Genomic DNA, 16,509 nt, shown 5'->3' on the forward strand with positions numbered 1-16,509 from the left:
CTTGTCTCAAAAGTAAAATTTTAAAAAGGGCTGGAGAGTGACTCAGTAGTTAAGCACCCCTGGATTCAATTCCCAGTACCACAAAATATGTTTAAATATATTAAGATAGACCTCATGCTAAGTTAATTACAAAAATAAAAAAACACCCCACAGAATAACACAAGGAAATTTTGGGAGGTGATGGATATGTTTACTGCCTTGTTTGTAATGATGGTATCATGAGTATGTATACACTAAATATGTGTTACTTTTTGTACTGATATACTTTTTGTACTTATTTTCTACCTCAATAATCCTTTAAAAAGTCCAATATGAAATACACTTAGCATACATGTTTCTTTATTTCAACAATAATAATAATTCATGATCAATAGACATCTTCTGCATACAAAATATGTACTTAATATTTATTATTACATTTAAATTTTATTAAACTAATGTTGACATCATAAATCACATTTTACAAATGAAAATATTAAATGTAAGTAACAGAGGGAATTTAAACAGATGTATTCTTAGTCACTATACTAACATCTTCTGCAGGATCTCCTTGCCCTAGAATTTTTCGTATGAGTTTTTCTGTAGCATGTTACATGAGGGTTTTTGTTTGTTGTTCATTTTTGCTGTACTCTGGATGCAAGCATGTTATAGCTTTTTATCGGCACTCTGGTTGTTCTTCATATAGGTACAGTCATGACCAACATTATTTGTCAGCTGCAGTTATTGCCTCAACAACTGTAATGACTAGAAGAAATTAATTTTATACTAATTTCCAATTTTCTTGTAATTAAAATATGATTCATAGAATTTATTAGGATAATTATCAACTTTCCCAAAAACATACAGCAAAATGAAACCAACTCCAACTGATTGCAACAGTCATTATTACTGTATCAATGCACAGTAGCTCACATAAAGTGAGAGAAAAAATTGGAAAGGTAAGTTGAAATGTTAATTTAACTGTCTAATTACAGAGAATGAATTTTACATGATAGCCTTAGGATCCTTAAAAAGTTTGTGAGTAGGGCAGCAACGTGCTGAAACCAGTATTTAAGAAAACTTTGCTGTTGGTATGCAAGATATCGGAAGAGAAAAATAAATACCAGGTAAACATCTGAAAATGAAGAATACAGGAGTAAGCATGAAGGACTTTTGAAGATAAGAAGAAGCAATATCAACTATGAATTGGATATTTTGCTTAAGAGCAAAGTAGAACATATGAATCCTACCAAAACAACTTTATCACTATTCCATAATCATGCTCATAACTTGTAAAAGATACACATACCATCATTCCAGTCTCATAGATTCAGCATCATTTTCCATACAGAGGAAATGCCTATCATTGGGTCTTTCCTTTAGCAATTCTTGGAGTTCATGAAGCTAACTATAGCATACCACCTCCTCCAAAACACACACACACACACACACACACACACACACTTCAGTGTCCTTGTGGCTCCATGTTTCAAGCAGTTTCTCCCACAAAAAGGACAGTCAACACATTTATTAAGCATCCACTGTTTGGCAACTGTTACATATTCATCATCTCAGTGAATTTTCAAGACAAGCCTGTGGCTATAAGTTATTAGCATTATATTATGAAAAAAGAAACCATGGCTCATAGAGACTAAGGGACTTGATCAAGCAACAGAGTTTGGGGCGAGTGGGGAGAATAACACTTTTATTTCAATAATATCTGACTGTTTACAAAACACACTGATATTATTTCTTTGCATCCTAAAGGTAATTTTCTTATAAGTGAGAGAAAGGGTTTTCCAAGGACAGCTTATTAGATAAACATTATTTGAAGCTATTAGACCTGTACTTGGTTATGGAGATGTCTTTCTCCCAAAATACCAGTTTCCTCCATATTCCCTATAATTGGCAAGATCTCTACTTCCCTAGAGTGTACTGAGTCATCCCTTCTTCAGAAACTATTCCTTCTGTGCTTAACCCTACCATGTGTTAAATCACACCTTTGGAAAGACTAAGAGGGGCAGAGATGTAACAAAAGCAGATGATTTTCTATCTATAGCTACAATATTTTTATCTATTCATGGAGAAAAACCCATCCATATTGATGTTAACCTTTCAAGTGACCCAAATTTGCCTTATTAATCTGGCTTGATACCAATGCCTAGAAATGGATTTATCTAAAGAGTGAAGTGAGAGTTGTGCCCATTTATCTGATTGGTTCATGGAGAATCTTCTGAATCTTGCTCCCCTCCCCACAAAGAATATGCACTCAAAGCCTTACCCAAAGTGATTATTGCAGAAGGTCGAATTAAAATGTCTTACAAAAGCTTGATTTTCTCTAATCAGTTATCTTTGGATATGAAAATACCTAGAAAATTCTGTGGGGAAAAAACACAACACTTTCATTATCCATCTAATATTTTCACCTTCTCTTTCAAACCCAGAAAGATACTTTAATGTTTACCTCTAGAGTGAATGTCTGTTAGAGGGAAGGAAAGGAGTTACTTTTACCACAATAAACCTGAGTTTGAAACTCCTGAGATTGCTGGCACTGGGTCACTAGCTTTATCTACAGATAAATACTTGCACAAAACAGATAATGGCTTGTTTTGCAACTATTTTACGTATATTTCCCTCAACTCACCAAAATGATTGTCTTTAGAACCTATGTCCGTTTTTCCCTTGCTGTTTTCCCTGTAATTCAGTTCTCTGAATAAACACAAGGGTTGAGTTACAATTAAAAATAATGAAACCCTACAGGGTCAATGTCCTTGCATGCAATAAAAGGGTGTGGGCTAATTACAGGAGCAGAGATTTTTTTTTCCTGCATTTTGCTTCACTTTGATTGGTGGACCACCACTTTAAATAAAGGTTTCTGATCTTCCCTGAATGAGAGGTACAGAGCAAGTCCTAGGCACAGTCCAGAAAAAAAATTTAATCTTCTTTCCTTAGAACTATCTTGCTTAGCATCAACAGACCCTGAGAACACAGTGAATGTCAGCATCTAAGGTAAAATGTGATTTTATGGTTTCCATATATTTCCTGTAAGTTCTTTTTTCCTATCTTCGGGCAACCTTTATAAAGAAGATTTATCTTCATTTGTCACTAGATGCTGAATAATAGCTTATTATAATCCATTAGCATGTTTCAGAGAAGACATAACTAATAACCATTCAGCTAAGCAAAAAAAAGACTTAACTATAGACCTTATATTTTTACTATCTGTGATTATTAGTGACAGTACCTAATTTAGAAAATTATTAGGAGATAAGCAAATTTATTTATTATTCAGATCTCCACTTATGTAAGAGCAAAGAGCCTTTTGAGCTTACAGAATAAATTTAGAAAGATAGTTCATTTTAGGAGGAAAAACTGAATTGGGAGACATATATTCTACTAAAGCCAAAAGAAATTAAAATATTCCATTTACTCTAATTTGACAAAGATAAGTTTTGGCATACTTATGTAGATAATCTAAACATCAAATGATATATCCCATACATCTGCAAATAAAGGTTTATTGAAATTGCATTGTAAATGTATTTCAAAATTTTTCCCAAAGTTTAAGAAAACTATAGTTTTCTGTTAATAGTACTTGATAGACCAAGATTTCACATACTAGAAGGGATTTATTTATAATTTGTTTTATGAAACGCAGCACAGAATTTAAAGAATATCCTTATAGGTCATTCCTAAATTGTCATTTAGATTGTAACTACATAATAAAGTGTTTAGATATTTTTAATTGCTTGCCAATTCATTCCAGGAACAACTAAATTACAAATCTTTTTGGATATTTTTTTAAAACTTTATTATTTTGGAAGAGCATAGATTCAGATTCACTTTTTTAAATGTCTTTTAGCCATGATGTAAAAATTTACCTGATTTAATTCTCCACCAATTGTGTTTTAGATTTCATTTTTCAAAATGAAAGACTTGATACTGATCCTGTGCCTCCTGGAAATGAGTTTTGCAGTGCCGGTAAGTTTATCTTCTAGAGTATACCCTACATGGGTTCCTGATAGTTTGATATCACTGAAATGACATTGGCTAAGAGTCCACTCATGAACTCATTTGATTTAATTTATTGGTATAGATTCTACTGAATCAAAGTCATGCAGCTCACATTTCAGCCTTATTATCAAAATGCAATAAGTCCGTCACATATTTTTTCTATTCCAAACAATATTTAAAATATCCCAAAGACAATTTCTAAGTTTTATTTCATTCATTTGAAGTTAAAAGACTTAGGGGGCATCCACAATACCATGGCACAATTTTGTTATTAACTCCTTGCTACATCATTATGAAATTTAATGGAAAGAGAAAATTTCTCTGAAAAAAGTAAAGTATACTTCTTCATTTTAAAAAGGACAATATTGGCCAAATTACTTTGGTTACAAAACTAAGCTAGGTAATTCTAGTTAAAGTTAGTAATTAAATAACAAATTTACCTTTTAGGGGTGAAATTGTGTGACAGAGAGCTGCAATTTCTCAAAACAGGTCATGGCAATGGGGCTAATTACATGTCATCCGATCCACACTATCATATAGGGTAAGGATCTCATACAAACATGATCTCTTGGAGCACTAAACTACTTCAGTTAAGCATGCACTTCTGATATGTCAAAGACTTTATTCAGTTGCTATATTCATTAGCAATTACACACAGACTGCATGTAATTACATGCACATACCATGCATCCAGCTATGAGGTAGGCACTGGAAACATGAAAATACATTAAGCCATGATCTCTTATCTTGAGGAGCTCATATTTGGCCTCAAATGAGCTTCAGAATATTTTAATTCCTTGAGAGAAAAGGTTATAACTATTTGAGTTTTTTAAATGTTTTAAAGAGGATGAAAACTAATTATAAGAATGAAAATTTTAATTTCCACAATAAAAGTAGAATTTCTGTCCTATCATGCAAGATGAATTTTAAATGAAAGAAAAATTGAGGTTGCCACCCTAACTTAACTTTATATGGTACCAACATTAGGGTCTACTTCAACTATCTATTACATTGATACTATGAACCTTATCTGATCTATATCAATCAGGCCCACTCTGAGGAACATGACAATTCCTTACAATTGTCCGTCAAATCAGATATTCATCTCCTTTTAATTCCTCATTGAAAATATATTTTACTTACATTTATGTAAATATTGTTCCTTAATTCATGCCTTGGAACATATAGAAATATATGTTCCAGAATATACTTATATTTTGTCCTGTAGTTAAACCTATCTAAGATGTGTTATTTGTATTCTGACCAATGGGAAGGAAGAAAACTGCGCTCTTACAGTCCTCTCAAATTCTGAACAGTCTGCTGTATCATACATACTCATACCCATATATACACAGGTACTCACAATCATTCTTCCTATCTAAACAACTAACCTCCTTCTCCACCCAGATATGTTTGCTACACATTTATAATGTCTTCCTTTCTATTCATGTCCAAAACTGAATTATTTAGAAAAATTTTCACCACGACTCAGAAAGTGGGATTTTACTTACATGAAAAAGTAGGGAGTAAAACGATATAGGGTACAATTCCTGAACTTCTTACTTCTAAAGGAAAAAATAATCCCAATATATTTAGTAGACATTCCATAAATATATGTAGTACAAATGAAAGAAAGAAGGCATTCCTTGACACTAGAAATGTAAATATCCAAAGAACTAAAAACTTTAAAAATCCATTTACCCTAATTCCTACTCTTCTATTCTCCATTTTGTGCCCTGGTATTTGCACATATTAATATGTAAAAATGTAAGGAAGGCTTAAAAAGGAAATAATTATATTTTTAAACTAATTTCTGTAAATACAGCTATAATTTTAACAACATATTGAGTATAATAGCACAGTACCTAGTGCTAGAATGCTTTTTCTTTAAGGAAAACCAGGCTGGATGTAATTTAAGAATACAAAACACAGATCAACAGGTTGATAGAGTAATCATCCACTAAAGATGATGATGGAAGACTTGTTAAAGCCCTTTGAATGGGAAGCAAGTTAGGTCTTGCACATGATTTTTCTCAATGCCATAAACCAAAAACATGGAGATTTGTTGAAATCACATGAAAATTCAGCTCATGTGTAACCCCTTTGCTTTTTTATGTAATAATTTTTAAGAAATTTTGCTTTATCTATTTACTACTATTACTTCTATCTATTTTACTACTCTTTTGTTGCTTTACTTCTCATTGTGTTTAGCTTTAAATCAACTTTTGCTTTTAAAGTAACATAGGAGTAAGCTATGCACAAAAATAAATGATGCATAGGTAGCAAAATTATTAAATATTATGGTAATTCTCCTAAATAACTTAAATTCTTCTTCATTCTGTTCAAAATACCAATTCATTAGAGTAATAAACTAATATGGTGGCCTCTCAGCTAGCCCTTATGTACTGGGGTGATTTTCTATTCCCAACATGCATTTAAGAAAGTTTCTAAGAGAACTCAGAATTATTCTTATTTCAATTTAGATGTTTCCTCAGCAACCTGGGGCACCAGGCATGGCACCTGGCATGGCTAGCTTGAGCCTTGAGGTATGTATTACTAGAGTTTGTATATATAATATGATCCCTGATCATGGAGAAACATAATAAACTGTTTTTAGTTTTCCTAGTCAGAAGTCTGTGACTGTCATCCCGAGCAGTTCTAGGTACATTAGTGAGATTTATTAGAGCTTTATTCTATAATTCTGCAATTTTAAATTTGCAGGTGCTTTAAGCTTTCAAACATAATCTATATGTGAATAAAAGCAATAATTATAATTAATACCTTATATTATGTACACATTAATGTAATTATGACATTAATTAAAACACATTGCTCTATAGTCACAAATCGTTTATATTTAGTCATGCCACTTATAATATCTTACATAATAAAGTTTTCATGACAAAATTTATTTGTTCAAAAAAAATGCTAAAATCAGCATACTACAGGAAAACAGCCACATCAATATTTAATAGCAGCAAATTCATAATAGCTAAATTGTGGAGCCAGCCTAGATGCCCTTCAGTGGATGAATGTTTAAAAATAATGTGGCATATATACACAATGGAATTTTACTCAGCAATAAAAGAGAATGAAATCATGGCATTTGCAGGTAAATTGATGGCATTAGAGAAGATAATGCTAAGTGAAGTTAGCCAATCCCCCCCCAAAAAAATGTCGAATGTTTTCTCTGTTATAAGGAGGCTGATTCATAGTGGGGAAGGGAGGGGGAACATGGGAGGAATAGACGAACTCTAGATAGGGCAGAGGGGTGGGAGGGAAAAGGAGGGGCAGGGGGTTAGCAAGGATGGTGGAAAGTGATAGACATCATTATCCAAAGTACATGTATGAAGACACGAATTGGTGTCAACATACTTTATATATAACCAGAGATATGAAAAATTGTACTGTATATGAGTAGTAAGAATTGTAATGCATTTGCTGTCATTTATTTTTTATAAATAAATAAATAGCATTAGCATTGTACTATAATACCACCTGTATAGCCTGTATTTCCCTTACTGCAGTTCTCATAAATAATATATGGTCTGATTAGACAACCCCCGAAACATAGAAACTTCTGACCATACAATAAAACATTTACAGCTATAAACAGAAATTTAGGAGTTCATAACTACCACAGTTTCCACAAGGCATTGCAAAATTTCCTTCTTTCATAACAATCTGAGGTCAGCCAGTAGGTATATGGGCTAGACGTTTATCTCACATACAAGCTCATTTCTTTGAAATTTTCTTCTCACTTTCAAGTTAAACTCATTATAAAGTACTCTAAATCTTTTCCCATTAAAAAAGTAAAATTGACTTTTTGTTAATATAGTCACACTCTTGATAATCTATCCAGATGTTTCTTCCAATGTATTTTATACTTGTGTTTTTGAAGTCTTTTTTTCTCGGGAAAAAGTTGAAGATTGGTTTGCTTTGTTTGGTGTGTCTATTTTTCCAAATTGTTTTTCAAATTGAATGTGTTTAAGATAAAGTAATTTAAGTAGGGGGAAAGATTTAATGAAACAATATCCTCACAATTACACTTATATTTCAGTTGAATGAGCCATTTTTCTATGTTTAATGTGACACACACACACACTTAACTGACACTCTTCCTTCTTTAATTAATGATAAAAGCAAGCTCATTTTTTATTAGAATAACAATAATGGCAAATCCACACTTTCACATGTACATCTCTCAGTATGATTTGGGTCTACTCATTTTTTTATTCAAATTAACCCATCCCACACTTTATCTTGATAATGTTAAATATCATGAGAAATCAACTGGGTCAAAAGGCAGAAAATTATAGACATCATTATCCAAAGTACATGTACTAATGCGACAAACACTAATTTTATTTTATTTTTTACTTAATAGACAATGAGGCAGTTGGGAAGTCTCCAGGGATTGAATGCACTTTCTCAGGTAATCATATTTTCAAATATTTATAATTCAGAAATTAGTGGTGGTGATGATGGTGGTAGCAACAGCACCATACTTCAAAAAACTTGCTTATGAATAGATAATATCTTAAATACTGACAGAACAAATAAGTAATTGAGATTGCCAAAAACAAAATAAGGTGGGTGGCAGGGGAAAACAAACACAATATTGAATTTTCTTTAGTAAAAAAAAAATCCTGGGCTGGGGGTATAGCTTAGTGGTAGAGCATTTGCCTACCACATAAAAATAAATAAATAAATAAAAGTATTGTGTCCTATCTACAAGTTAAAAAAAAATAAATTCTTTCTTACATTATCAGTTTTATTATATAGCCCAAAACACATGTGCTTAAAAAGCTGAATCTTAAACAAATTTATAGCAATACTGCAATCTTACCCAGAATGAAATTTTTGTCTGTTGGAAGAGAGAATTTACATTAACCAATGTTATTTTTACTTTTTATTTGTATTCCATAAGATTGAAATGTAAGTATATTTGTTTTGCTTTTTCTCCATGTTTATAGTTTTCTAGATTTGGCTTTGGGAAATCACTTAACTCTTTGTGGTTGCATGGTCTCCTTCCACCACATTCCTCTCTCCCGTGGCTAAGACCAACAGAACATGAAACTCAACAGGTAAGCATGAGTTTGTTTGAAATTTCAAGCTTTAAAATCTTTCCCCACTTGTCTTCTTTAAGTTATGTTATATTAGAAATAAGAACTAGCAATTTACCATTAATTATTTCTAATACCAAATAAAATAAATCCTATAACAACTGTTATTAATTAGGCAATTTAAATTTTCAACCCATTTGCATATGTATTTCACATAGAAAGATAATGGCCTCCAAAATACAAAAGATCTGGGGCTTGGGTTGTGGCTCAGTGGCAGAGTGCTTGACTAGCACGTGTAAGATACTGGGTTCGATCCTCAGCACCACATAAAAATAAATAAAGGCATTGTGTCCATCTACAACTAAAAAAAAACTGAAAAAAATACAAAAGAGTGATGCTAAAATTATTAGCAAGGATAATAGATAGACAATCCTTGGAATTAAAAACAGATTATAGTTTGGACTATTTTCATTTTAAAAAATTATCTAAATATAATTCCCAAAGGCTAATTTCAAATGATGACAAACATCCTTGTTAAAACACAACAAACCCTATAGAAGTCAATAAATATATCAATCTGTTAATCATTATTTGTTGGGTGCCTAACATATATAAAGTTAATCAAACTGTGCTTTGGGATAAAAATAAATGCATTTTAGAATGACTCCAAGCTTATAACATTTCAAATGTTATGGGAGATAAGACAACATATTACAAGGTGCTAAATTGCATTGTAGAAATAATAAATAGCATGAGAGTTTACACATGTGCAATGGTTGAAGAGGCAAAACAGAGCCAATTATTATTAGACTTCCATGCCAGTTTGAGGAATTTGTTTTTTTTTTTAAATATTTTAAAGTTGTTGATGGACCTTTATTTTATTTATATGTGGTGCTGAGAATTGAACCCAGTGCCTTATGCGTGCCAGGCAAGCTTGCTACCACTGAACCACAACCCCAGCCCCAGTTTGAGGAATTTGTAACTGATCTACAAGCAATATGGAGCTACTCGGCACAAGTAATTTCTAAAAGAATCAAACAAACATGGTGGTTTTGACAGTATCTTTTAATTGCAGATGATCTTCCTCATCAGGAGCATTATACAACAGTCCACATTTAGTAGTCAATAAATTATGTTAATGGTGATTGTTTCTTCACTTGACTAATTTTTCCAAAATGAACTTCATGATGAAGGGATTTGATGTATATTTTATTTAATTAGGTCTTATCTTTTCATTAACTCACAATTTATTAAGTACCTACCATGTGCCAGACACTTGTTAGGAACTAGGTTAATATGTTAAATACAAGAGCTATAAAGATAAAATAAATTATTTTTTCTCAGTTACCAGGAGACCAAATATTTATGACAAATAATTATAATGCAGTGAAAGTAGTAAAATAAAAATACATGCAGGTAGTCATAGCACCCAGAGGAGGAAATGAATGATTCATTCCATTAGGAAGTTCAAGTAGCTTTCCATCTCCCAGAGCAATGTTTATCCCAAAGGAGGTAGAAGAAACAAACATACCCAAAATTTCTTCAAATAAAATCAGTTCTGCTTCCTATATAAATACTGCTTTAAGTCCCCTAACATTCCTTCCAAACAAAAACTACCCAAGTCTTTTGCTGTAGAAATTCTAGGCACCACATCCCTTCCTGACACTCTTTTCAAATTTTTCTACAGTATGAATATTCTTTGCCTGTGCATCCCCCACCTCTCCCATCACAGCCATCCCTGCAGCCTCAACAGTCAGGACTGAAACCTTTCCTCCAGCCCACTGCTGCAACCGCTATCCAGGCAACAGCCCAAAAGGGTGGTCCTCAACCTCCAATGCATCCAAGGCAGCTGCCCTTGCAGGATGGAGAACCGCCAGCAACTGAGCAACAGGTGGCACCAACAGAGAAACCACCAACATCTAAGGTAATTCTTTTCTCTATATTCACATCAGGATCACCTACTAACCTAATGAAAGAAAACTAATTAGCTAGCCAATTCTAAAACTCGTAGCCTTCAGAACTAACACACGAAAATATAAATGTTATTGATCAGCCTTTCATTTTGAGGACTATTTTTTAAGTAAAACATAAATATTCATTTGTACCCTTTACCACCAGAGATAAGACACATTCAAAAAATATTCTGTGCTTTTAAAACTTGGCTTCTTAGTTGCAAAAGGTGAAAGTTTTCATAGGATACAGGGCAGCCCAGAGAAGTCCAGGCAATCTACCATCATTTTTTCATTTGTTAGAAAGACAGAGGAGAGGATTAATCCTTCAGCATAACAAGTAGGATCTTATATTATCACCTCTCTGCAGAGATGAAAACCAAAAGTACAAAAGTACCTTTAGTAAAGTATCTTTTTTAATTGATTTATTTATTTTTGCATTACAATTCTTAATATGCCATTATAACATAATTTATCTTATCTTTGATAAAGTATCTTTAATAGAGAAAAAAACAATGGACAGAAAAAAGAAGATATACCATATAACTATTATGCTGGAGGTATTTAACATTCTCCCATGTCACCCTGCCTACAATCTAGAAAGATAGATTTACAACATAAAGGTCATATTATAAAATATATATATGATCATTCCTTTTAATATCTATAAAGATAGATATGATTATCCCTTTTAAGGACAAGATAGACTTTAAGAAATTACAGAATTTGGCCAGGATTATATAAAATCAAAGTGGCAGAGCCAGAATTCAAACCAACTATGTTCCAATTCCAAAATTCATTACTTTTTATTCTGCAAGATATAGCAAATTCTGGCCAGACACACACAATAAAATTTAAAGGAAAAGTGAATTTTAGATCTAGCAAATTGTCCTGCCAGGACACTTGAGTCACATTAGTAAAAGACAATTGTAAATTCTTGGGTCATCCCCTCAAAAGACTAAAAAAAATAAAAGAGAGAAACATACTTTAAATTGTTTTGTTGTAATCGTAAATAAGCGTCTGTTCAGTTTGTTTATTTTGACTGGTAACTTTAATCCTTATCTATGATATAGCTCCTGGTAATGGATTTTGCTGGTCCACAGGTTCCATCAGTAAGTATAGATTTCACTGAGATACTTTCCTAGGAAAAATATATCTGTATTTCAAAAAAAATTTAACGAAATTTTTAATTGTTCCATTTGTCCATAAATATGAAGTATTATGGGTTCTTTTGTTTCCTGAAACGTTAAGTACCAATTCTTCATAGTAATCCATCTGAAAATGTATTTCATATAACTCTTATATATTACTATAGTGGGACTTGCCTATGTAAATTATTTGTTTTATTTTTTACCACTTAAAGTTGTTCCATATAGCCCGTTTGATATCTCGGGGACCACTGCCACAAAACAAACCATCTGCAGTAAGTTTGTTTGTTTTTAAAATACAGCTTCTCTAAGTGTTTGCAATTTGATTTGAAAGTTCTTTCCTTGGAAAAAGCATTTTGTGATAACCATTTTATTTTGTGTAGCTTTATCCAGGAATGTTTTACACGTCTTATGGAGCAAATCAACTGGTAAGTTCATATTCTATTAAAAGTATATTTAATTAAATATCATCTTGAGGGCTAAAATTATAAAAATCCAGACCTCACACAAGATATTGCAAATAAATATTCTCTAAGTGCCTACATTATCAACTGAAATGGTAAGGAGGCACAGTTCCCTATTTGGATAATTCTGGCCAGACACAACAATTAGCATTAAGGAAAAGTGAATTTTAGATCTGACAAATTGGCTACATTTTTTCAAGAATGACTGGACTTTCTGCTCTGTCCCTGGATACTGCATTAATATTAAGCCTTAAGGAAATGCTAAATGACTTTTAACTTTGTTTTAGTAGATAAGAAGGTAATAAAAGGCAGCTGGTTCATAATATGATGCACTGTTTCTCTTTGAACAGAATGCTCCTACCAGACTTGGTATCATGAGTTCAGAAGAAATGGACGTGAGTAATGTCTTCTAACTCTTCTTGAAATAGTGACCAAGAAATAACAGTCATAGATGACTAGCTACAAAAGACACTAACCATGAAAGTAGTCAAAAGATCACAGGACTTAGATTTTTCTACTCTCAAACCAGAAGCTTGACTCTGAAATAGTATCAAAAGATTTCATAGCGTTTCCTATGGAGGAATTCCTATATTTTTAAATTTTTTCTTATAGTTGTAGAAGGACAGCATGCCTTTATTTCTTTAGTTTTTTATGCAGTGCTAAGGATCGAACCCAGTGCCTCACACATGCAAAGCAAGTGCTCTGCCACTGAGCTACAGCCCTCACCCAGGAATTCCTATATTTTTTAATGATAACCATTCTTGAGTATAGGGTTCTGCCTCATTCTTTGTGTATGATCAGAAAAGACACCTCTCCTGAAAGGGCATCAGCAATGAACTGCAAACACTTTTAAAAAAAAAAGATATGTGCAGTTCATACACAATCCCTTTCTTTCTAGGACCATTTAATCTCCTAAACACTCAATTCAATAGCAGCAAAAAATAATTCAGATCACAAAATTAAAAGATCAAAAAGGAAAAGAAAATTAGCCAAGTTTAAAATTTGATTATTATAAACTTTAAAGTGCCTAAGTCAAGGATAGTATATTCTTTTATTCACATCCACATATGAAGAGTACAGTTTAATATTTGAAATCAATAAACCCAGACATCTTAACATTTTTTTTCTCAGAAATTCCTGTTACATATGTTTACAAAGATAACAAAGCAAAAGTTCTATTAAATTAACAAGGTATTGTCAACTATATATACTATCAAATTAATAAATATACACAAATGCTATCACTAAAAGAAAACTCATAGCTCAACATTTTTCAGTGCCTTTTGTTTGCTATATGCATAGAAAGATACCATAAATAAGATAAATAAGATTCCTGCTTTTACAGAATGAATAGAAAAAATAAGCACAGTGCAGATAATGTGAAACTCCTAGGATAAGGAACTAGCACTGTCTTATTAAGGAAAGAAAGAAGAAGAAAGGAAATACAACTAACCCAGACCAAGGATTCCCACCAAGAGCTGAGACTCAGAACAGAGTCAGAGAAGGCAGAAGTAAAGAGTGTTGAATCTATATAACATGAACACAACTGGCTGCAAATTAAAAATTCAAATTAAGTGCTAATTACCATCTTATACTATCAATCAAGTTATTTATATTCTGACTCATTCCCAAGAGATTTTGTAGTGGCTTATGAAAAACACCCAATAAAAATAGCCAAAGAAAATTGAAGGTAGGATTTAAAGTGAGTCAAAACTGTAAGGAAATGAGAATACAAACATGAGTCACACATTGCTGATCACCACAAACATCCCAGATTACCTTGTAGTAAAGGTAGAAAAGAAACATGATAAGTTATGGAATTCTATTTTAGTTTCTTCAGACAAATCAAGCTTTTTTAAAAATTATACCTGGTTAGAGGAAAGGAGAGAAGGAAAGAAAAGGAGAAAAAGAAAGAAAAATTCTTACATGGGGCTTCATTCATTTGGGGAATACTTTGAAATGCCATTGACAAGATCTTCCAAAACATTCTTCAACAAACACAGTTATGGATTTCAGTTTTTGTTTGTTTTCTGATGGTTGTAGCCATTTCAGCTGTTTGTTGTTTTCTTAAAATTAAATTCAAACTAACTTTTTCTTTCTTCTGCCCTATGCCTGCTGCTCTCCTCACCCTCCAGCCAAGCATGGTAAGGAGACTCTATCTACCTTTCACCGAAGTTGCCTTCCCCCACTTAGATGTGTGCAGAATCCTTTCTATTATATTTTAAAGCTAGTTCAATGAGAAATACGTTTACACAAAGCTGTCAGCCAGTTCCCTGTTCTCTATCAATTTTTTCCTAAATTCTCAGAGAATATGATCAGGTATAATTGCGTGACATTGCTAATAGAATGTACTAACGGTTTCCTTGATAAATGTTGGATTTTCCAGGGAGGAAGAGGAGGCCCCATGGGCTATGGAGCCATGTTCCCAGGATTTGGAGGCCTGAGGCACAGCCTTAGGAGAATGTCTCCCAATCCAGCCATGGGTGGAGATTTTACTCTGGAATTTGACTCCCCAGCGGGAACAAAAGGTCCTGAGAAGGGAGAAGGAGAGGCACAAGCCTCCCCCGTGCAGGAGGCCAACCCAGCCAATCCAAAAAACCCAGCGCTCCTTTCACAGATAGCACCTGGTGCTCATGCAGGACTCCTTGCTTTCCCTAACGACAACATTCCCAACCTGGCAAGGGGCCCTGCAGGGCAGAGAAAGGGACCCCGTGGGGTCACTCCATCAGCTGCTGACCCACTGATGACCCCTGAATTAGCTGAGGTTTATGAAACCTATGGTGCTGATGTTACCACACCCCTGGATACAGGAGAAGCAACCATGGATACCACAATGACCCCAGACACTCAGCAAACATCAATGCCAGGAAACAAAGTCCACCAACCCCAGATGGTACATGATGCATGGCGTTTCCACGAGCCCTGAAAACCTTGAGATATCAACTACTTTCTGTATGCACAAGCTTCCCAGTTTTGTCCCCACAGTTTACCTTTTTGCTAAAACACTTAATACCTTCTACAGCAAAGGCATTAAACACGCTAAGCATGTATTAATAAATACAAGTGGCTAGAAATATTGTAGGTTCCCTTCTTGCTTTCATTCTCTTATTGAAATAAAATGTGTTGACTGTCTCTGTGATTTAGAAATACTACTAACAGCAAGTCTAAGAGTCTCAGCATTTGATAATCTTGTTTCTTAACTCTCTTCAGCATTATGGGATTTGTCCTACCAGCATGACACTATTATATCCAGGAAATGCAGCACTGCTTTCTTTTTTCTAAGCAAGAAGCACATAGTCTCAGAATTCAAAGCTGTTTCATTTAAACTTGATTAAATTGGAATGCGTAAAGAACCTCTCCCTGGTATTACTGGGTTTCATACATTGGATTTTAAATTCTTATTTTTAGAGTATCTTATTTAATCTAAAACAATTAGCCTATTTTAAATAAAGATTTTTTTCTCATTGAAAATATGAGGAATTGTATGCTTATTATTTACATATTTGAGTAGTTAAGAAAAGCATACTCATCCCTTACCTTTGCTAGTCATTAATTCATTTTATTCAATTCATTTATTTTTTTCAAAGTTTACTGAATATCTACCTAAGTCCTACACAGTGTGCAAGGCATCAGGCATACAGTCCCTTCCTTCAAAGATAACAAGGGGCATGATCGAAATGTAGATAGAGAATCACAATGTTAATTTAAAAAAACAACCACTCTAAGCCAAGATCAGCTACTTTACATATATTTTCTCACATCAATATTGCAAAATAGATACCCTCAACCCTATAGTACACATGAAAATTGCTATGAAAAGACCAAGCACAAAGTGCTCTTTGGAATCACAGAGAAGAGACACCTAATCCAGCATAAGTGGCATGGAAGA

At 33.2% G+C, this 16,509-nt stretch overlaps 1 protein-coding gene across 1 annotated transcript; it reads left to right on the forward strand.

Moving 5' to 3' along the window:
* The first annotated feature begins 896 nt into the window (after positions 1 to 896).
* Ambn (ameloblastin) lies at positions 897 to 15,546 on the forward strand. Its single transcript, XM_058574050.1, has 10 exons — positions 897 to 938; positions 3,892 to 3,960; positions 6,477 to 6,539; positions 8,970 to 9,080; positions 10,747 to 10,983; positions 12,082 to 12,120; positions 12,372 to 12,431; positions 12,540 to 12,584; positions 12,971 to 13,015; positions 15,007 to 15,546. The coding sequence occupies exons 1-10, from the start codon at positions 897 to 899 to the stop codon at positions 15,544 to 15,546; spliced, it is 1,251 nt and encodes a 416-aa protein (XP_058430033.1).
* Positions 15,547 to 16,509: the final 963 nt, after the last annotated feature.

Source organism: Marmota monax, unplaced genomic scaffold (assembly GCF_021218885.2).
Source record: "Marmota monax isolate L192 unplaced genomic scaffold, Marmota_monax_Labrador192_F-V1.1 WCK01_AAM20220418_F8-fsc00132, whole genome shotgun sequence".
NCBI lineage: Eukaryota > Metazoa > Chordata > Mammalia > Rodentia > Sciuridae > Marmota > Marmota monax.